General features: G+C 48.2%; 1 protein-coding gene across 2 annotated transcripts; it reads right to left on the bottom strand.

The window, feature by feature from the left end:
- Positions 1–3,161: 3,161 nt before the first annotated feature.
- LOC132386395 (helicase SRCAP-like) lies at positions 3,162–21,556 on the bottom strand. Of its 2 annotated transcripts, XM_059958657.1 has the most exons (3): positions 21,012–21,556; positions 4,515–15,298; positions 3,162–3,971 (listed from the first exon to the last, which is right to left on the bottom strand). In XM_059958657.1, the coding sequence occupies exon 2, from the start codon at positions 10,124–10,126 to the stop codon at positions 8,192–8,194; it is 1,935 nt and encodes a 644-aa protein (XP_059814640.1). In that variant the 5' UTR covers positions 10,127–15,298; positions 21,012–21,556; the 3' UTR covers positions 3,162–3,971; positions 4,515–8,191. The 2 variants fall into 2 exon arrangements, with proteins under 2 accessions (XP_059814640.1, XP_059814638.1); XM_059958655.1 differs by lacking the exon at positions 21,012–21,556 and having other exon boundaries at positions 3,162–3,967; positions 4,515–19,212.
- Between the last annotated feature and the right edge of the window lie 968 nt (positions 21,557–22,524).

The following is a 22,524-nucleotide window of genomic DNA, read 5'->3' as shown; positions in this document are numbered from 1 at the left end:
TCAAACCTTCCTTTATTCAATGCTCTTCATTTAATATCGAACTCAAACGGTGAACAGACACAACACAGCCTCAGCCATGAATTCAAAGGGCAGGTGTTGCAACAGTTTGAGCTTCATACCGGGGGCCACGGAGCAAGCAGGGTGTCACAAAGGGAGGAATGTGGGAGTGTTGTATGTCTGAGCTCAGCTGTGTGTGTTTGTGTATCAGAATCAGGTTTAATATCAGCGGCGTTTGTGGTGAAATTTGTCAGCAATATTTAGTAATAAAAACTACAGATTACAATTAGTATGTGTAACATTATATTTCAAATGTAGTGCAAAAAGTGAGGGAAAATTCTGAGGAAGTGTTTATCGGCACATTGTCCATTCAGAAATCTGATGGTGGAGGGAGGAAGCTATTCCTGAACAGGTGAGTGTGTCTCCAGGGTCCTGTACATCCTCCTTGACGGTAGCAATGAGCCGAAGGCATGTCCTCGGTGATGGGCATCCTTATTGATGGGTGCCACCTTTTTGTGGCATCATCTTTTCAATGTTTCCTGGATGTTGTGGAGTCCAGTGCCCATGAAGGAGCGGGCTGAGTTTACAACTTTCTGCAGCGTTTTCCGATCCTGTCCAGTGGCCTCTCCACATCAGGCAGTGATGCAACCAGTTAGAATGCTCTCCACAGTACATCTGTACAAATTTGCAAGTGTCTTTAGTGACAGACCGATTCCCCTCAGTCTCCGAATGAAATATAGCTGATGTTGTGCCTTCATTGTAACTGCATCAATATGTTGGGCTCAGGATAGTTCCTCAGAGTTGTTGACAGGCAGGAAATGGAAACTGCTCACCCGTTTCACTTCTGATCCCTCGATGAGGACTGGTGTGTGTTCCCTCGACTTCCCCTTCCTGAATCCACAATCAATTCCTTTGTCTTCATAATGTTGAGTGCAAGGTTGTTGCTGTGATACCACTCAACTTGCTGATCTATCTCACTCCTGTACTCCTCCTCATCACCATCTGAAATTCCACCAAATTTTTGCGTTATCAGCAAGTTTATAGATGAGCCTAGCCACACAGACGTGGGTGTAGAGAGAGTAGAGCAGTGGGCTGAGCACGCATCGTTGAGGTGTGCCAGTGTTGATTGTCAGCAAGGAGGAGATGTTATTTCTGATCCACACAGACTGTGGTCTCCTGGTGAGGATCCAGTTGCAGAAGGAGGTACAGAGGCCCAGGTTTTGGAGCTTGTTGATTACAATTGAGGGTCTGATTGTGTTGAATGCTGAGCTGTAATCAGCAGCCTGACTTGTGTATTGCTATTGTCCAGGTGATCTAAGTGTGTGCCAGTGAGAATTGTTGACAGATTGTGGTGATTGGCAAATTGCAGTGGGTCCCTGCACACAGACAGGAGTTGATTGAACATGACCAACCCCTCAAAGCACTTCATCACAGTAGTGAGTGACACTGGGCGATAGTCGTTCAGGCAGGTCACCCTGGTATTTTTGGGCACTGGTATGATTGTCGACGTTTTGAAACGTGTGTGTGTGCGTGTGTGTCTACGTGTGTTCACACGCTTGAGCAGAGAGACAGAGTATTTGAGGCTTTCCAGTTCAATTCAGGAATATTTCCAGTAGTTGGTGTGCCTCGAAAGACGGGTCACAGTGTTGGGCCGACCATTCAGATCAGAACAAAATAATTTACCCAGCAGACTGAGCTCACAACCCGCTCTTGTGTTTCAGAGTTACTTACAAATTGAAATGTACAATTTAAAATGTGGAAAGTAAATTTATTATCAAAGTATAGGCATGTCACCATGTATAATCCTGGGATTTGATTATATTGTAAATTCAGTAAACTCAAGAGCCATTATAAAATGAATGAAAAATCGCCCCTAACAGGACAAACAAAACAACCATGTGCAAAAGACAACAAAATTCAAATACAAAAGAAATAAAACTAAAAAATAATCGAAATAAACATCAAGAACATGAGATGAAGAGCTGTTGATTGTGTCCATTGGTTGTGGGAATAGCAAAGTTTAGGGATCCGGTCTCAATTTAGAAAATGTTTTGGTTTAGCGAATTTTTCATTATCATCTCCCATTCTCCTTAATTATTGTTTTATCCCTTCCATGACTGACAAAGTCTTTAAGGATTGGGATGAACTAGGTATTAAGTGTTTTTGGGACTTGTTTATCTCAGGATCTCTTGTATCATTTGACCAATTGTCAAATAAATTTGCACTCCCAAAATCACATTTTTACAGATACCTTCAAATTAGAGATTTTCTATGTTTCCAATTAGCTACTTTTCCTATAGATCCTGATAAAATTTTACTGGACGATCTTTTAAATTTAAAACCTTTTGTTAATCGTTCTATAACTGGTATCTATAACTTGTTGATTGATTTCTAGACAAGACCTTTTAGATAAAATAAAAAAATGCTTGGGAGGATGACCTAAATTGTGAGATTTCTGATGATAGATGGAATAAATTTCTTAAACGGGTTAATAAATCATCTTTCTGGGCTCGTAATTCTCTTCTACAATTTAAAGTGGTTCATAGAGCTTACATTTCTGAACAGAAGCTCTCCAGGTTTTACCCGACTGTTTCTCCACTTCGTAATAACTCTGCTGATGCTTCTTTAATTCATATGTTTTGGTTTTGCCCTGCAATTGAAAAGTTTTGGCCGGAAGTATTTCATACCTTCTCTCAACTTTTTAGGGTCCAATTTGACCCAAATCCCCTTACTGCCTTGTTTGGTATTATTGCAAATGAAGATATAACTTTAAATACTCGTAACCTACAGGTTTTAGTTTTTACCTCTCTTTTTGCAAGAAGAGCAATCTTGCTTAAATGGCAGGAGTCTACCCCTCCTATACATCTTCAATGGCTACGTAATATATGTTGTATTTAAATTTAGAAAAGATCTGCGGCTCAGTCTTAAATTTGAAACAAACTTTTTATGATATTTGGGGACCTTTCCTAAATTACTTTTCCAATTTATAAATATTTATAAATATACTTTTACGTATATATTTACGTTCTCTTCTCAAGTGAATACGTTTTTTTTCTAATCCATTGTCATCCGTCAGCTTTTTTCTTTGGTAGTTGGTAGGGGGTTGACTTTTTATAGATATATATATATATATATATATATATATATATATATATATATATATATATATATATAAATTATTTTATGATGTATGACCTATCTTTAAATTTTTGATTAGAGTGGTATACCTTTATGTGTTATGCTATAACATTTTGATCAATTTTACTACAATATATGTTGTAGTACAATATATATGTATACAGCAAGTTATGTTGAAATGTATCTATGTGTTGCACTCTAAATTTTTTTTTCTTCTGAATAAAAAATATTGTTAAAGGAAAGAAGGACCTGTTGGTTGAGTGTAATAACTGTTCCTGAACCTGGGGTTGAGGCTCCTGAGGCTCATGCACCTTCTTCCTGATGGCAGCATTGAGAAGAGAGCATGGCCTGGGTGGTGGGGGTCCTTGATGACGGATGCTGATTTCCTGCGACAACAGCCCTCAGAGATGTGCTCAGTTGTGAGGAGAGTTTTACCCGTGATGTGCTGGGCCATACTACTGAGGACAGACAGTTCCTGCTTTCTTGTAATTGCACTTGTGTCCCGGGCTCGGGACAGATCCTCTGAAATGTTAACACTGTGGAATTTAAAGTTGCTGAACGTCTCCACCTTTGAGCCCCGATGAGGATTGCCTCATGGGTTCCTGTTTCCTCCTCCAAAGTCCATAACCAGTTCATTGCTCTTGCTCTCATTGAATGAGAGGCTGCTCTTGGACCATAAGACCATGAGAGACAGAAGCAGAATTAGGCCATTTGGCCCATCAAATCTGCTCTGCCGCTTCATCATGGTAAATCCATTTTACCTCCCAGCCGCATTTTCCTGCCTTCGCCGCGTATCCTTTCATGCCCTGACCGATCAAAAGTCCATCAACGTCTGCCTTAGCAAAAGGAAAAGTAGGATCCGTTATCAGGGCAAGATGAGGTGAGGCACCTCCCACTACATACCCATCCATTTCTGTCCCTCCCCCTCCCCACTCTCTGGCCTACAAACCTCAATTTCAATCCTTACCATTTTCTTCTCTCTCTCCCTCCCTCAATTTTCTCAACTCTCTCCTCTCTCTCACACTCTCCTCCCCCCTCCACACTCCCTCCCCACACTTCCCACTCTCTTCCAACTCTCTGCTTCACTCTTTCCTCCCCAGTATACCCCATTCTCCTACTCTTCGACCCTCTCCCCATGTTCTCTTTCTTTCACTCTCATCACTCTCTTCCTTCCCTCTCCCCTTTTCCCCTTTCTCCACCCCTCTCCAGTCTACCCCACTCTCCCCCTCACCCCCACTACACCCCCTCTCTAAGTTCAATGATTCTGTTTACACTTGTTTGGTAGATTGTTCGTATCACTTGTTCCTTCATCAATTCTTTCACTCTTTGTTTTAGACTTGGGATTGTGTTTTTCATTATATATTGTACTTCTCACTTACTGTAATCTAACAAACAATCCCGCAGCATCCTCAGGAAGTTCCCACTCCCCACTGATCGAATCCGCTCATCTTGCTGATCTCGGTCCGACACGTCCACTCTTTATTATTTTCCATAGAGGTTGCCTGACCTGCTGAGTTCCTCCAACATTTTGTGTGTGTTGTTCTCCTTTCCCACTTCCTGCACCTCTCTCCCTTCCTCCATTCTTACCCATGTCTGCCACGCGCTCTCACTCCCTCTGTCGCTCTCTCACCCCGACAGTTCATTGCAGTCTCTCTGTCTCCCCCTTTATCACTCTCTCACACACATACACACATACAAAATATCTCCAGTGTATTACTCTCGCAATCACTCCCACGCTCTCCTCCACTCCAGCCCTCTCCATCTCTCCCGCCTCCACGCTACTCCACTCCTTCCTTTCCCCTCTGTCCTTCCCTCCCTGTCTATCCCACCCCGTTCCCGCTCTCCTGCTCTCCTTCTCTTGCTTGCCCAAATTTCACGTAAAATTGTTCTCCCTCTCTGCCTCCCCACACTTTGCTCACGTTCTTACCCTCCACCTTCCTTCCTCCTTCCCTCGGTGCCTCTCTTCACCCTCTATCACTACACCCACTTGCTCATCCCACTGTCACCCTGTTCAACCTACTTACCCGCACTCTCCCATTCTCCCCACTATAGTCTACCCTTTGTCTCTTAACATCTCTCTGCCTCACTCTCTTTTTTCCCTCACCATTTTCACATTTGTGCTTCGGCCACGGAGAGAGGGAAATGAGTTAGACAGAGATGGAGAGGGAGGAGTGAAACTGATCGAGTCAGCAATTGATTATATCGGCATTGGCTTCATTCAGTGAACCCAGCTCCGCCTTTCTCCCAGACTGCATATTCTTCCCTCCTCCGTGCCTTTATAGTACACTGAGAGAGAGAGACAGAGGAAGAGAGAGAGAGAGAGAGAGAGAGAGAGGGGGACACAGAGAAAGAGGGATAGAGAGAGGAAGACAGAGAGGGAGAGAGAGGGAGAGTCAGAGGGAGAGTGAGAGGAAGAGAGACAGAGAGAGCGAGGAACAGAGAGAGAGGGAGACAGAATGGGAGAAGATGGGGAGAGAGTGAGAGGGAGAATGAGAGAGGGGGTGTGGAGAGGGTGAGAGAGATAGACAGAGGAGAGAAAGTGTATCAGAGGGGGAGAGAGAGAGTGGGGGAGAGACAGAGGGAGAAGGAGACAGAAAGAGAGAGAGAGTGAGAAAGAGGGAGAAGGGGAGAGGGAGAGAGAGAGAGAGAGGAGGGGGAGTGATAGAGGGATGTGGAGAATGTGAGAGTGAAATTCCTCTCCTGTCTGGTTTCATTTAATCCTGTTTCTCCATTTTCCCAGTATCTCCTGCTTCTCAACATCCCTCGAGCTCTTTACCCGTTCTCTCTCTCCTCCTTCTACATAATTATTTCTCCCCACATCTCGTCATCCCTCAGTCTCCCTCCTCTCTCGCCCCCTTCCCAACTCCCTCAACTGTTTCTTCCACTTCCAAATGTCCTGATAAATCCCCTCTCCCTCCCACTCCGCTGAGGGTTTGATAGTGAATCAGAGTCACCGGAAGTTGAGTAAATCCGTGTCCTGCGGAAGGGACAGCAGATAAAGCCTTTCAGCTGGATGAGGAGGGCGCGGGAGGAATATGTTTCATATGAGTGATGTAGGATTCAGGAAGGTAGGGAGTAAGCAGAGGATGAGGGATCAGTGTGAGAGTGGTGTAAGGCGGAGGGAGTGGGGAGTAATGGAGGAGAGTGAGGGGGAGGGATAGTAGAGTTTGGGATGAGAGAGGAGAAGCGGAGAGAGACTAGAGAGAGGAAGGTGAGAGGGAGAAAAGTGAGAGAGAAGGACGAGTTTCGGGAAAAGCGCGTAAATAGACCCTTCAGTCCGTCTGGACAGATCCACCCGTGTTCACATAGCCAGTGCTGTTTGCACAAGGTTGGAATTTACTCCAGTAAACCTTCTCCACCCGAGTGTCGGAACGGAGCTGGAGAGATTTGTGACCTGGTATCAACACTCCCCACCCCCTCCATTTCACCAACACAATAGAGCTGGTTACTGACAACAGGAAGTCAGCCGGGGCGATGCAGACATTCCTGTTTACATCAACGGCAGAGGATAAGGGGGTTGAGAGCTCCAATCTCCTGAGAGTGAACACCACTGACAGCCTGTCCTTGTCCAGCCACAAGGACACTATCGCCAAGAAAGCTCAGCGGCCTCTCTGCTTCTCTGAGAGGCTGAAGAAAATCGGCGCCTCCTGGACGACCATCATCTGTTTTTACAGAACACATCCTGTGCGGAAACTAGTCGTGTTGTCACGGCAACAGCACTGGCCACCACCGGAAACACTGCAGAGAGCTGCGAACAAGTTCAGTACATCATGGGAACTGTGGACACTGTTTATACATCTCTCTGCCTCAATAAAACATTCCGCATTATCAAAGACCCCACACACGTCGAACATTCTGACTTCCTGAGAGATGGACCCCTAACTTCACAATCTCCCTAATGCAGTGTTGTGACTAATTGGTCTGTATGATCCGTTAAGTTAATTAATTGTCTCCCTACATTTCGCGACCCCGCACTCCCAGTTTAGAGGTGATGAATTGATCTTTATGGACAGGATGTGAATCAAAAGTTATCACTGTATCTTGATTCATTGAAAGCAAATGTGCCAATTTACGCTCATCTCTCCTCTCCTCTCCCCCCTCCTCTCATTCTCTCTGCCTGTCACTCTCTCGCTTTCTCTCTCTGTCTCTCCCTTCTCTCTGCCCCTCTCCTCTCCCTTCTTCCCCCACTCTTACGTCCTCATTTACCCTCTCTCTCCCCCCTTTTCCACACTCCTCCGCCGCCTATTCTGCAGCACACTAAATGGAAACAAACAGGCCTCTCCCAGAAACTACAAGCCTTTATCTTCTGAGAATCTTTCCAACCGACGAGAAATTATACAACATCTGTAATCCACTGAGTGTGTAAAACCGTCATCACAGTGCGGGGTGGGGGAGGGGTGCTGGTCTGGACGGGTGGGTGGCGGAGACAGCAAGCTACAGGAAAGGGGGAATTGGGGAGAAAGCGAGAGACAAGCGAAAGGTTAGGCATAAACGGAGTAAGAGACAATAAGGGAACGATGCAGGTTAGTGACTGTGTGGGGAAGAATGTTTGGAGGAAAGAGTGGGAGGGTGCAAAAGAGTACGGATGAGGAAAAGAGGTGATAGAGAAATTGAGGAATTGTATATGTAAAGAGAGTGAGAGAGAGGGAGAGACAGAGAGATAAGAAAGTTAACGGGTAGAGAGAGAGGGAGAGGAACAGTGAGTGATAGAGAGACTGTTGCAGAGAGAGAGGGAGAGAGAGGAAGAGAGAGAGGTTAACAGAGAGAGAGAGAGGGAGACAGATAGATGGTGGGGAGAGAGTGAGAAAAAGATGGAGAGAGAGAGACAGAGAGACACACACACAGGGACAGAGAAGAGGCAGAGAGTGAGCTGGCGAGAGGGAGAGGCAGAGAGAGAGAGGAGACAGGCAGAGAGAGGGGGAGAGAGACAGAGAGCGGGGAGAGAGGGAGAGAAAGAGAGAGGAAGAGAGAGGGAGAGAGGAACAGAGAGTGAGAGAGACAGAGAGACAGTGGGGGAGAGAGAGAGGGGAGAGAGACAGTGAGAGAGAGAGGGGTGTCAGAGACAGAGAGAGGAACAGAGAGTGAGAGAGAGAGGAACAGGGAGTGAGAGAGAGAGAGGAATAGGGAGTGAGAGAGACAGAGAGAGGGAGAGCAAGAGAGAGAGGGATACTGAGAGAGTGTGTGGAGAGAGTGAGACAGAGGGAGAGACAGAAAGAGAGAGACAGAGAGAGAGTGGAACAGAGAGAAAGGGGGAGAGAGAGTAAAAGAGATGGAGAGAGAGACAGAGAGGGTGAGACAGTGAGAGAAAGAGAGGGACAGAGAGAGAGGAGAGAGGAACAGTGACAGAGATAGAGGCAGAGAGAGGGAGGGAGACAGAGAGAGATTCAGAGAGACAGGCACAGAGAGAGAGGGTGGGGAGAGAGAGAGAGAGAGACAGGGAGAGAGGAACAGAGAGACAGAGGGAGAGATAGACAGAGAGGGTGAGATAATGATAGAAAGAGAGGGAGACAGAGTGAGAGGAACAGAGAGTGAGACAGAGACAGAGAGAGGGTGGGGAGAGAGAGGAAGACAGAGAGACAGAGAAAGACTGAGGGATAGGGAGAGAGAGATTGGGAGAGTGAGAGGGAGGAGGAGGCAGACAGAGCGGGGAAGAGAGAGATACTGAGTGAGAGAGGCAGAGAGTGATAGAGAGAGGGAGAGGGAAGAGAGTGTGAGGGAGAGGGAGAGAGAGAACTGGGGGGGAGACAGGGATAGAGTGAGAGAGAGAAAGAGAGAGGGAGAGGAACAGTGCCAGAGAGAGAGAAAGAGAGAGAGGAAGGGTGAGAGGGAGAGGGAGAGAGACAGACAGAGAGAGAGAGGGTGGGGAAAGAGGGAGAGACAGAGTGAGGGGAGGGAGAGAGACAGAGAGAGGGAGAGAGAGGTACAGAGTGAGACAGAGAGAAAGAGAGGGAGACAGAGAGAGGGAGAGGGTGGGGTGAGAGTGAGAGAGAGAGGGAGTGGGAGAGAGAGGGAGAGAGAATGGAAGAGTAAAAGAGAGAGACAGAGACAGATAGAGAGGGGAAGAGACAGAGAGAGATTGAGAGAGAGAGACAGACAGACATAGAGAGAGAGGGTGGGGAGAGAGTGAGACAGAGGGAGAGAGAGTGAGAGAGGCAGAGAGGGAGAGACAGAGAGAGGGAAAGAGAGGAACAGAGAGAGAAAGGGGGGAGAGAGTGAGAGAGAGAGACAGGGAGAGCAAGACAGAGAGAGAGAGAGAGAGGGCGAGACAGACAGAGAGGGTGAGAGTGAGAGAAAGAGAGGGAGAGAGTGAGAGAGACAGAGAGAGGGAGGAGACAGAGAGATTGAGAGAGAGACAGGCATAAAGAGAGGGTAGGGAGAGAGGCAGAGAGAGGAACAGAGAGGGGGGAGAGTGAGTGAGAGATGGAGAGAGGGAGAGACAGAGAGGGAGAGCAAGACACAGAGAGAGGTCCAGGCAGAGAGACAGGAACAGAGAAAGAGGGAGAGAGAGAGAGACAGATAGAGAGGGGAAGAGAGAGACAGAGAGAGTGATAGAGAGAGGGAGAGGAGAGAAAGGGAGAGGAGAGAAAGTGAGAGGAAGAGGGGAGAGAGAATGAGAGGGAGAGGGAGACAGATAGAGAGAGGGTGGGGAGAGGGAGAGACAGAGGAAGACAGAGGGAAAGGGAGTGAGAGATTGAGAGAGAGTGAGAGAGGGAGGCAGAGAGAGAGAGTGAATGAGAGAGGCCGAGTGATAGAGAGAGAGAAAGAATAAGATGGAGAGGGAGACAGAGAGAACTGAGAGAAACGGAGAGGGAGAGAGAAAAAGAGAGAGAGAGTGAGACAAAGAAAGAGGGAGAAGGCGAGAGAGTAGGGGGAATGAGAGATGGGGACGGATAGGGAGAGGGAGATGGAGAGGGTGAGTGAACTTCTTCTCCTGTCTGGTTCCATTCAGCCCTGTTTCTCCATCATCCCAGTATCTCCTGCTTCTGAACATCCCCCGAGCTCTTTACCCATTCTATCTCTCCTCCTTCTACAGACTTTCCTCTCCCCACATGTCGTCATCCCTTAGTCTCCCTCTTCCCTTGCCCCCTTCCCAATTACACCATCTTTGTTTCTCCCTCTTCCCAATGGCCTGATAAATCCCCTCTCCCTCCCTCTCCGCTGAGGGTTTGACAGTGAATCAGAGTCACCGGAAGTTGAGTAAATCCGTGTCCTGCGGAAGCAACAGCAGATAAAGCCTTTCGCCTGGATGAGGAGGGCGCGGGAGGAATATGTTTCATATGAGTGATGCAGGATTCAGGAAGGTAGGGAGTAAGCAGAGGGTGAGGGTTGAGTGTGAGAGTGGTGTAAGGCAGTGGGAGTGGGGAGTAATGGAGGAGAGTGAGGGGGGATAGTAGAGTTTGGGATGAGAGAGGAGAAACGCAGAGAGACTAGAGAGAGGAAGGTGAGAGTGAGAAAAGTGAGAGAGAAGGACGAGATTCGGGGAAAGCGCGTAAATAGACCCTTCAGTCCGTCTGGACAGATCCACCCGTGTTCACATAGCCAGTGCTGTTTGCACACGGTTGGAATTTACTCCAGTAAACCTTCTCCACCCGCGTGTCGGGTCGGAGCTGGAGAGATTTGTGACCTGGTATCAACACTCCCCACCCCCTCCATTTCACCAACACAACAGAGCTGGTTACTGACAACAGGAAGTCAGCCGGGGCGATGCAGACATTCCTGTTTACATCAACGGCAGAGGATAAGGGGGTTGAGAGCTCCAATCTCCTGAGAGTGAACACCACTGACAGCCTGTCCTTGTCCAGCCACAAGGACACTATCGCCAAGAAAGCTCAGCGGCCTCTCTGCTTCTTTGAGAGGCTGAAGAAAATCGGCTCCTCCTGGACGACCATCATCTGTTTTTACAGAACACATCCTGTGCGGAAACTAGTCGTGTTGTCACGGCAACAGCACTGGCCACCACCGGAAACACTGCAGAGAGCTGTGAACAAGTTCAGTACATCATGGAAACTATGGACTGTTTACACATCTCTCTGCCTCAATAAAACAGTCCACATTATCAAAGACCCCACACACGTCGAACATGCTGACTTCCTGAGAGATGAACCACTAACTTGACAATCTCCCTAATTCAGTGTTGTAATTAATTGGTCTGTATGATTCGTTCATTTAATTAATTGTCCCTTCACATTTCGCGACCCCGCACTCCCAGTCCCGAGGTGATGAAGTGATCTTTATGGACGGGATGCGAATCAAAAGTTATCACTGTACCTTGATTCATTGAAAGCAAATGTCCCAATTTCTGCTCATCTCTCCTCTCGCCCCCCCCCCCATTCACTCTGCCTGTCACTCTTTCTCTCCCTCTCTCTCTTTCCCTTCTCTCTACCCCTCTCCTTTCCCCTCTTTTTCCCCCTCTCTTACGTCACTTGCCCTCTCTCTCCCCCCTTCTCCACACTCCTCCGCCGCCTATTCTGCGGCACACTAAACGGAAACAAACAGGCCTCTCCCGGAAACCACAAGCCGTTATCTTCTGAGAGAACATTGAATCTTTCCAACCGACGAGAAATTATAGAACATCTGTAATCCACTGAGTGTGTAAAACCGTCATCACAGTGCGGGGTGGGGGAGGGGTGCTGGTCTGGACGGGTGGGTGGCGGAGACAGCCAGCTACAGGAAAGGGGGAATTGGGGAGAAAACGAGAGACAAGCGAAAGGTTCGGCATAAACGGAGTAAGAGACAATAAGGGAAAGATGCAGGTTAGTGACTGTGTAGGGAAGAATGTTTGGAGGAAAAGAGTGGGAGGGTGTAAAAAAGTACGGATGAGGAAAAGAGGAGATAGAGAAATTGAGGAATTGTATATGTAAAGTGAGAGAGTGAGAGACGGAGAGATAAGAAAGTTAAGGGCGAGAGAGAGAGAGAGAAAGGGAGAAAGACAGAGATTGAGAGAGACAGACAGAGAGACACAGACAGAGAGAGGGAGAGACAGAGAGACAGGCAGAGAGAGTGGGAGGCAGTGAGGGTGGGGGGAGAGAAAGAGAGGGAGCAGAGAGGGAGAGAGACAGAAAGAGAGAGTGGGGGAGAGAGAGGAACAGAGAGTGAGAGAGAGACAGAGACAGAGAGAAAGAGAGGGAGACAGAGAGAGAGGTGGGTGAGGAGAGAGGGAGAGAGACAGAGAGAGAGCATGGGGAGAGAGTGAGAGAAAAACAGAGGGAGAGAGAGGAACAGAGAGTGAGTGAGAGAGAGATGGAGACAGAGAGGGTGAGAGACAGAGAGCATGGGGAGAGAGTGAGAGTCAGAGAGAGAGGAACAGTGAGACAGAGTGAGAAGGAGAGGGAAGGAGAGAGGGAGAGACAGAGAGTGAGTGAGAGAGACAATGAGGAACAGTGAGAGAGGGAGAGAGACAGAGAGAGGGAGAGACAGAGGAAGCAAGATAGAGAGAGAGAGAAGGAGAGACAGAGGGTGGGGAGAGAGGGAGAGAAAAACAGAGGGAGAGAGAGGAACAGAGAGTGAGTGAGAGAGAGATGGAGACAGAGAGGGTGAGAGACAGAGAGCATGGGGAGAGAGTGAGAGTCAGAGAGAGAGGAACAGTGAGACAGAGTGAGAAGGAGAGGGAAGGAGAGAGGGAGAGACAGTGAGTGAGAGAGACAATGAGGAACAGTGAGAGAGGGAGAGAGACAGAGAGAGGGAGAGACAGAGGAAGCAAGATAGAGAGAGAGAAGGAGAGACAGAGGGTGGGGAGAGAGGGAGAGGGAGAGAGACGGAGAGAGAGGGAGAGAGACAGAGAAAGTGAGAGAGAGACAGAAAGAGGGAGAGAGAGAGAGAGGGTGGGGAGAGAGTGAGTGGGAGAGGGAGAGAGAGAAAGGGAGAGATAGAGAGTGAGAGAGAGACAGAGAGGGGGAGAGAGGCAGAGATAGAGAGAGAGGAGAGGCAGAGAGAGGAACAGTGAGAGAGACAGAGAGAGAGGGCCAGAGAGTGAGAGAGAGAGAGGTGGAGAGAAGGAAAGACAGGCAGAGAGAGAGTGTGGGGAGACCATGTGAGAGAGAGACAGAGAGAAAAAGAGAGGGAGACAGAAAGAGGGAGAGACAGAGGGTGACAGAGAGAGAGCATGGGGAGAGTAAGAGAGGGGGAGAGAGGCAGCGAGAGAGGAACAGTGGGGGAGAGAGAGGCAGAGAGAGGAAGAGAGAGAAGGAGAGGGAGAGAGAGAGGAACAGAGTGAGAGAGAGAGAGAGGAACAGTCAGTGAGAGAGACAGAGAGGAAGAGCAGGAGAGAGTGTGTGAGGCAGAGAGACAGGCAGAGAGAGAGGGTGGGGAGAGAGTGAGAGAGGTAGAGAGAGACAGGGGGGGGAGAGACAGAGGAACAGAGTGAGAGAGAGGAACAGGGAGTGACAGAAACAGAGAGAGGGAGAGAGACAGAGAGACAGGCAGAGAGAGAGGGAGAGGGAGAGCAAGATACACAGGAAGAGAGAAGGGGAGAGACAGAGACAGAGAGGGTGGGGAGAGAGTGAGAGGGAGAGGGAAAGACTGAAAGGTGATAGAGAGAAAGGGAGTGAGAGAGAGGGGGAGAGAGAGAGGGAGAGCAAGAGAGAGAGGAAGAGACAGAGACAGGCAGAGAGATTGGAACAGAGAGGGAGAGAGAGATAGAGAGACAGAGGGAGAGATAGAGAGAGAGAGGAACAGAGGGAGAGACAGAGAGAGGGTGGGGAGAGAGTGAGGGAGAGTCAGAGGGAGTGAGAGATTGAGAGGGAGAGGGAGACAGAGAATTGAGAGGGGGAGAGAAAGTCAGAGAGAGAGAGGGAGAGAGACAGACAGAGAGACAGAGAGAGAGAGAGAGGGAGGGAGAGAGAGGAACAGAGAGTGAAAGAGACACAGAGAGAAAGAAAGGGAGACAGACAGGGAGAGAGACAGAGAGAGCGTGGGGAGAGAGGCAGAGGGAGGAACAGTGGGGGAGAGAGAGAGTGAGAGAGGAAGAGAGAGAGGAGGGAGAGACAGAGAGAGAGAGTGGGGAGAGGGAGAGAGACAACAAGAGAGAGAGTGTGGGGGGAGAGAGGCAGCGAGAGAGGAACAGTGGGAGAGAGACAGAGAGGAAGAGAGGGGGTGAGACAGAGAGAGGGAGAGAGAGGAACAGAAACAGGGGGAGAGAGACAGAGGGAGAGAGGAACAGAGAGTGAGACAGACAGAGAACGAGAGAGGGAGACAGAGAGAGAGTGGGTGGGGAGAGAGTGAGAGAGAGGGAGTGACAGAGGAAGTCAGAGGGAGAGAGACAGAGAGGGAGAGAGAGGGAGAGAGAGGGAGACAGAGAGTGAGACAGACAGAGAACGAGAGAGGGAGACAGAGTGAGACAGAGAGAGAGTGGGTGGGGAGAGAGAGTGAGAGAGAGGGAGTGACAGGAAGTCAGAGGGAGAGAGAGACAGAGAGGGAGAGAGAGGGAGACAGAGAGTGAGAGAGAGTGAGGGGGAGAGACAGAGAGGGGGTGGGGAGAGAGTGAGAGAGGGGGAGAGAGACAGAGATAGAGGGTGGGGAGAGGGAGTGAGAGAGGGAGAAGCAGAGGAAGAGAGGGAGAGGGAGTAAGATTGAGAGAGAGTGAGAGGGAGAGGGAGACAGACAGTGGGGAGGAGAGGGAGAGTGATTGAGAGAGAGGCAGAGTGATAGAGAGGGAGAGAGTGAGAGGGAGGGGGACAGAGAGAGGGAGGGGGAGAGAGAGAGGGAGAGGGAGAGAGAGTGAGACAGCCAGCGCTTTTTGCACACGGTTGGAATTTACTCCAGTAAACCTTCTTCACCCGCGTGTCGGGTCGGAGCTGGAGAGCTTTGTGACCTGGTATCAACACTCCCCACCCCCTCCATTTCACCAACACAATAGAGCTGGTTACTGACAACAGGAAGTCAGCCGGGGCGATGCCGACATTCCTGTTTACATCAACGGCAGAGGATAAGGGGGTTGAGAGCTGCAATCTCCTGAGAGTGAACACCACTGACAGCCTGTCCTTGTCCAGCCACAAGGACACTATCGCCAAGAAAGCTCAGCGGCCTCTCTGCTTCTTTGAGAGGCTGAAGAAAATCGGCTCCTCCTGGACGACCATCATCTGTTTTTACAGAACACATCCTGTGCGGAAACTAGTCGTGTTGTCACGGCAACAGCACTGGCCACCACCGGAAACACTGCAGAGAGCTGTGAACAGGTTCAGAATAGCACGGAAACTGTGGACACTGTTTACACATCTCTCTGCCTCAATAAAACAGTCCACAGTATCAAAGACCCCACACACGTCGAACATTCTGACTTCCTGAGAGATGAATCACTAACTTCACAATCTCCCTAATGCAGTGTTGTGATTAATTGGTCTGTATGATTCGTTCATTTAATTAATTGTCCCTTCTCATTTCGCGACCCCGCACTCCCAGTCCCGAGGTGATGAATTGATCTATATGGACGGGATGCGAATCAAAAGTTATCACTGTACCTTGATTCATTGAAACCAACTGTCCCAATTTAGGCTCACCTCTCCTCTCCTCTTCCCTCTCCCCCCCTCTACTTGTCACTCTCTCTCTTTCTTTCTCTCTCTCTCTCTCTCTCTCTTCCCCTTCTCTCTACCCCTCTCCTTTTCCCTCTTCTTCCCCCTCTTATTTCCTCACTTACCCTCCCTCTCCCCCGTTCTCCACACTCCTCCGCCGCCTATACTGCAGCACACTAAACGGTAACAACCAGGCCTCTCCCAGAAACCACAAGCCTTTATCTTCTGAGAGAACATTGAATCTTTCCAACCGACGAGAAATTATACAACATCTGTAATCCACTGAGTGTGTAAAACCGTCATCACAGTGCGGGGTGGGGGAGGGGTGCTGGTCTAGACGGGTGGGTGGCGGAGACAGCAAGCTACAGGAAAGGGGGAATTGGGGAGAAAGATCGGCAAGCGAAAGGTTAGGCATAAACGGAGTAAGAGACAGTAAGGGAAAGATGCAGGTTAGTGACTGTGTGGGGAAGAATGTTTGGAGGAAAGAGTGGGAGGGTGCAAAAGAGTACGGATGAGGAAAAGAGGTGATAGAGAAATTGAGGAATTGTATATGTATAGAGAGAGAGTGAGAGAGAGAGAGAGACGGAGAGATAAGAGAATTAAGGGGGGGGGGTGAGAGGGAGAAAGGGAGTGAGAGAGAGAGAGAGAAAACGAACTGTGGAGCAGAGTGGAGTACCGGGGCACAGGTAAACATCATCTTTGAACTGTCCCACGCTCACTTTGAAATCGCATCCTCTGGTAATTGAGATATTCACCTGGTGAACAAACGATGTCGGTTCTCTTCTCTCAGATCTCTACTCAGCCTCAGTCTGCCTCTGGTCTTCCCTCAGGCCTCATCACTACAGAGGAAACAACAGAAGCCTCTCCAACCTTTCATTCCCTCTGATCCATGAGACAACCCCTCCATTTCTAGAACATTAACTCTCACCCGATCCTCCCTCCGCCGTAACAGGGTTAGAGTTCCTCCTGTTGTCAACCAACGACCAGCGGTTCTGTGCTGGCGATAGAGTCACCCGGATGGTGAGATGTGTCCAGGTGCCAGGGACAGGGATGACTCCGATCAGGCCCCTGGCATTCTAAAGGGGGAGGGCGAGCAACCAGACTTGTTGGTAAATATTGGCACCAATGACAGTTAAAAATGTCAGCAGGCCCTAAAAAAGATATTTTAGAGTTAGGTAAGGGGTTTGGGAACCGATGTGCTACCGCCGAGGATGAGGTCGTTGGTTTGTAGACAGAGACAGTATGTTGTGAGACTGCTGGCAATGAGAGGCTGCTGATCGGGCAACCTGGCATTCGACAGGATGAGTTGCGATGGAAAAGACACACAGAATCTAAAAGGCTGAACACAGGACTGACGGTATTACATTTGAATGCGCGCATTGTGCAAACTGACGTGGAGGAAGAGCTGCGGACTGGCATACATGAGGTTGTGGGCATCACTGACAGCGTGGCCCTGTTGGTAAACATAACAAAATCAAACCATCAGAAAGAGCTGGCATAGGGTCGGAAGGTGCTGAGTCGCTGTGGGGAGAGCTGAGGAACTGCAAGTGCAAAGAAATCCTGGTGGAAGGTATGTGCAGAACCCCAAACAGTAGTAAGGACGTAGTCTACAAACTACAACGGGAGATAGAAAATGCAAGTCAGCGGGTCAACGTTACAATAGTCATGTGGGATTTCAGTACACAAATAGATTGGGAAAGCCCGGTTGCTGCTGGATGCCCCGGGGGAGAATTTCTAGAATGCCTGCGAGGTGGCTTCAGAGAGCAGCTCGTGGTTAAACCCACTATCGCCAAATCATTTCGGTTCCTCGCGGCCCAGTAGAACATGCATTGCGGCCTGGTGGCTGGGGACCACTGCACTAAGGGATCTGCTATTCTGGTTAGGGTGTGATGCAATGAACCGGGATTGAATTTGCAATTTGAGAAGGGGAAGCACAACGGAGATGCAGTGTTGCAGTGGAATGAAGGAAACTGCAGAGGCCTGAGAGAGGAGCTGGCCAAAAGTGATTGGAAAAGACCTTTGGCACCGATAACGTCAAAGCAAGAATGGGTGGAATTTCGGGAAGCAATTCAGAAAGCGCAGGATATACACATCCCAAAGAGACAGAAGTGTTCAAAAGGCAGAAAGTCCATAAGACCATGAGGTGCTGGAGCAGGTTAGGACATTCGGCCCATCCACTCTGTTTCAATATATCAGCATATCATCCTGGTTGATCCAATTTCGCAACAGACCCAATCTCCTGTCTTCTCCCCGTATCCTTTAACACCCTGAACAATCAGTAATATATGACCATCTGTAGTAAATGTACAGAGAGACTCGGCCTCCACCACTGCCTGTGGCAAAGAATCCCATAGATTCTCCACTCTGGCTAAAGAAACTCCTCCTCATTTCCGTTCTAACAGGATGCCCTCATGTCTCATCCGGTCTTAGACCCACCAATCACAGGAAAAACCCTGCCCACATCCACTCTATCAAGGCTCCTCCTTCAACGAGTTCACCCCTTATTTTTCTGAATTCTGGCCCAGAGACATCAATGGTGATATGACAACCTGTTCAATACTGGAACCATTTTCGTGCCCCACCTCTGAACCCCCTCGAGATTCAGCACATGCTTTCTAAGACAAGCAGCTCAAACCTGCTCAAAATACTACAAGTGAGGCCTCACCAGAGCTTTTTAATGTTTCAACATTTCGTCCCTACTTTTACCTTTTAGTCCTCATGAAATGAATGCTCTGTATACCATCTGCCGTTTCCAATCCTAATCTGTCTAGCTCCTTCTGTGGCCTCTCTACGTCCTCAGAACTACCTTTCCCTCCATCTCTGTTCATGTCCTCTGCAGATTTTGCAGCAAAACCATCAAATACATCATCCAAGTCATTGCCATATAGCAGAGAAGAATGGGTCCCATCACAGACCCCTGTGGAATGCCATTGGACATCTGCAGCCAGACAGAAAACGCTCCATTTATTCACACATTCTGCCTCCTGTCAATCAGCCACTGCTTTATCTGTGCTGGGCTCTTTCTGTAATACCATGGGCTCGTAGCGTGTTAAACAGCCTCATGTCTGCCACCTTTTTAAAGGCCTGAAATTCAAAACACACAACATCAACCGATTGTCTTTTGTCGATCCCGCTTGTTATTTCTTCAATGAATTTCAACAGATTTGTCAGGAAACTATGCTGACTACGGCCCTTTTTATCATTTGCCCAAAGAGCACTGAGACATCATCCTTAACAATCGAATCCAACATTTCCCAAACACTGAGGTCAGACCAACTGGCCTTCAGTTTCCTTCCCTCTGCCTCTCTCGCTTCCTGAAGAGTGGAGTGACACTGTTGTACTCCCCTTTCTCCGGAATCCCTCTTCCACAACACACTTGCCCTTACTCGTCACTTATTCCCTATTCTTCCTCATCTCTCTTCATCTCCCCACTCGGACTTCTACCTCTTTCAATCCACACTCTCCCTTCTCTCTCTCTCTCTCTTTCCCCCTACAATCCCTTTTCTCTTTTACTACCCCGTCTCTTCATATCCACTCCCCGTCTCTCTCCCGGTCCCCACACTCCCTTCTATTGCCCTATTTCCCTCTCTCTCACAGGCCCCACTCCCCCTTCTTTCCTCTCCCCACTCCCCCGTCTTTCTCCCCAATCTCACTTCGTTCTCTGCATTACAGGGGCAAATCTAGCTGCAACAAGACCACACAGACCGCCCCACCCAGACCATGCCCACACCAACCCACCCTCTGCACCTCCCTTACCTGAAACTGCCTGAGGGCAGAACTCAGAGATTTCCTGAGACAGGAAATGCCCCACCTCAGCCACCAAGGCGCCTCACCACAGGGGTGGCAGACCTTCTCCCCCCCCCCCATAGGATGAAGGCCAGGGCCCCCGGAGCATTTGGTCTCTTGCCACCTCCCGCCCGGGGGACCTGAGGCTACATATACCTGTCGTAGTACACTGGGGAATGGGAAACACGCAGAGGTGGATGGCATTTAGAGAACCATGGTCTGATCAGTGACAGTCAGCATGGCTTTCTGAAGGGAAGATCATGTCTAACAAGCCTGATGGAGATTTTTTAAGAGGTGACCAGGCATATAGATGAGGGTAGTGCAGTGGATGTGATCTACATGGATTTTAGTAATGCATTTGACAAGGTTCCACACGGTAGGCTTATTCATAAAATCAGAAGGTCTGGGACCCAGGAATGTTTGACCAGGTGGATTCAGTATTGGCTTGCCGGCAGAAAGAGAGTTGTGGTGGAGGGTGTACACTCGGATTGGAGGGTTGTGACTAGTGGTGTCCCACAAGTTTCAATTCTGGGATCCCTAATTTTCGTGATTTTTATTAACGACCGGGATGTGGGAGTAGAAGGATGGGTTGGCAAGTTTGCAGAAGACACAATGGTTGGTGATGTTGCAGATAGAGAAGAGGATTGTCAAAGATTGCAGAAAAACATTGATAGGATGCAGGAGTGGGCTGAGAAGTGGCAGATAGAGTTCAACCCGGAGAAGTGTGAGGTGGTACACTTTGGAAGTACAAACTCCAAGGCAGAGTACAAAGTAAATGGCAGGATACTTGGAAGTGTGGAGGAGCAGAGGGATCTGGGGCTACATGTCCACAGATCCCTGAAAGTTGCCTCACAGGTAGACAAAGTAGTTGAGAAAGCTTATGGGGTGTTAGCGTTTATAAGTCGAGGGATAGAGTTTAAGAGTCGCGATGTAATGATGCAGCTCTGTAAAACTCTGGTTGGGCCACACTTGGAGTACTCTGTCCAGTTCTGGTCACCTCACTATAAGAAGGTTGTGGAAGCACTGAAAAGGGTACAGAGGAGATTTACCAGAATGCTGTGTGGTTTAGAGAGTATGGATTATGATCAGAGATTCAGGGAGCTAAGGCTTTACTCTCTGGAGAGAAGGCTGATGAGAGGAGAAATGATAGAGGTATTGTTGATATTAAGGGGAATAGATAGAGTGGACAGCCAGCGCCTCTTCCCCAGGGCGCCACTCAATACAAGAGGACATGGCTTTAAGGTAAGGGGAGGGAAGTTCAAGGGGGATACTAGAGGATGATTTTATACTCAGAGAGTGGTTGGTGCGTGGAATGCACTGCCCGAGTCAGTGGTGGAGGCAGATACACCGGTGAAGTTTAAGAGACTACTCGACAGGTATATGGAGGAAGTTAAGTTAGGGAGGCAGAGTTTAAGGGTCGGCACAACATTGTGGGCCGAAGGGCCTGTACTGTGTTGTATTGTTCTATGTTCTATCTATTTCTCGCTGGAATCTCTCTTTTAGTTTAATTGTTTATTGAAGGCACGTTACAGTACAGAAAACGTAATGTATTACATTTTCCTCCATTTTGCTTTGATACCTTACCCCGAAACACCACAACGTCATCAGTGGGGTCTTCTGGGAGTTGTAGTCATTGGTCCTCGCTCTCTCCCTGTCAAAGCATGTTTCGTCAGCCACCACAGCCGTCACCGAAACAGACCCACCGAGGCGCGAAGGGGAATCACACCCGTCCTTGTGGGCGCCGAGGCCGGCGACACCGACAGAAGCGACTCGCTGATCTCCGCCATGGCGACGGAGCGGAAGAGGAGGGGCTGATCATGGGCCGATTTCCTCCAGCCTATCGTAGCTCAGACCTAACACTGACGCCTGCTGTCATTGGCTGCAGTGCCTGTCGCTCAAATGGGAACTCAGAGGGTGATTAGTTTATGTGAACGTCAGTCAGCCTTCCTGTCTTTATGAGTTTGGATTTGGATTTATAACGGGACAGGAAGCAAATTGGGAGAAATGTGAGTTTTTATCTGATGGTGCATCAGTCTCCGAGTTACATTATTAACAATAAAAGGGCCAAGGCCGTGGTGAGGAAGGAGGTGATTTACTGGAGGTTATATGGAGATAATAATGGAAGGGATATTAAACTTGGAGATGTTTGGGATATGATTTTGAAAAGGGGGGGGGGGGTTTGTGGGGATCATAATATTCCAGAGTTGTTTCATGAGGGCAAAATGATTGTGACTGAAACAGGGAAATTTGTGTAACTGGCTGGGTCATTTGCTGAGATTCATAATCAGGATAATTTAAGTGAAGAAGTTAAACAATGTAGGGATATGTTTTTCAGTGAATACCCTGATGTGCTGGAAGTCAGCTGTAGCAATGACAGTATCACTGATGGGAGAGATTTATTTGTATAAATTTAAGAAGTCTATTAATAATGCAGGTCAGGTGTCCCCGGGAAAGAGATGTTTGAAATTGTAATTGTATATAATTCTCTTTAGTGAAAATATTAAATGTTTGAATTGTGCATCTACTTTCCTCATGGAAAATGGCAGCAGTCGTACCTATTCTAAAACCTGGTAGATCCCCATTTGATCCTTCTTGTTATGGGCCAAAATCGTGAATGTCTCATTTATGTAAACTGATGGAATGTTTGCTCATCAAGCACTTGCGTTATATTTTGGAAAGAGTGTTGATATAGTGTTTTATTAGAGTGGATTTCGAAGGGTAAAATGACATTAGATTCAGTTTTAGGTTTGGAAGATGATATTTGGAAAGCACAATTAAATAAAAATGTTGTAATAGCAGTATTTCTTGATACTGAAAAGGGAAATGATATGGAAGAAAGGACTTTTGATTAAATTAGGAGTGAGGGGGACATTGTATAATTTTTTTTGAGTTTTTTTTGGATGGACTGTCCAAGTACCGGTCAGCATGTTATGTTTGTGTTTCTATGAGATAGAGAATCCATCTTCAAATTAACAATGTCTGTATATGATACAATTACAGGCTTTAAGATTGTGTTCTGGTGCAGTAATGTTGTCTCCTGTTTTGGCTTTACTGATTACAATGGGACAATTGCCCTCAAAGTAACAAGAGGTTCAAG

Source organism: Hypanus sabinus, unplaced genomic scaffold (assembly GCF_030144855.1).
Source record: "Hypanus sabinus isolate sHypSab1 unplaced genomic scaffold, sHypSab1.hap1 scaffold_1141, whole genome shotgun sequence".
In the NCBI taxonomy this organism is placed as follows: Eukaryota; Metazoa; Chordata; class Chondrichthyes; order Myliobatiformes; family Dasyatidae; genus Hypanus; species Hypanus sabinus.
The sequence above is the reverse complement of the archived record's forward strand: the minus strand, read 5'-3'. Positions and strand labels throughout refer to the sequence as shown.

Bases quoted from the DNA above. Each gene is read 5' to 3' on its own strand.
- LOC132386395 (XM_059958657.1), bottom strand. From the start codon at position 10,126: ATGTTCAGAAGCAGGAGATACTGGGATGATGGAGAAACAGGGCTGAAT.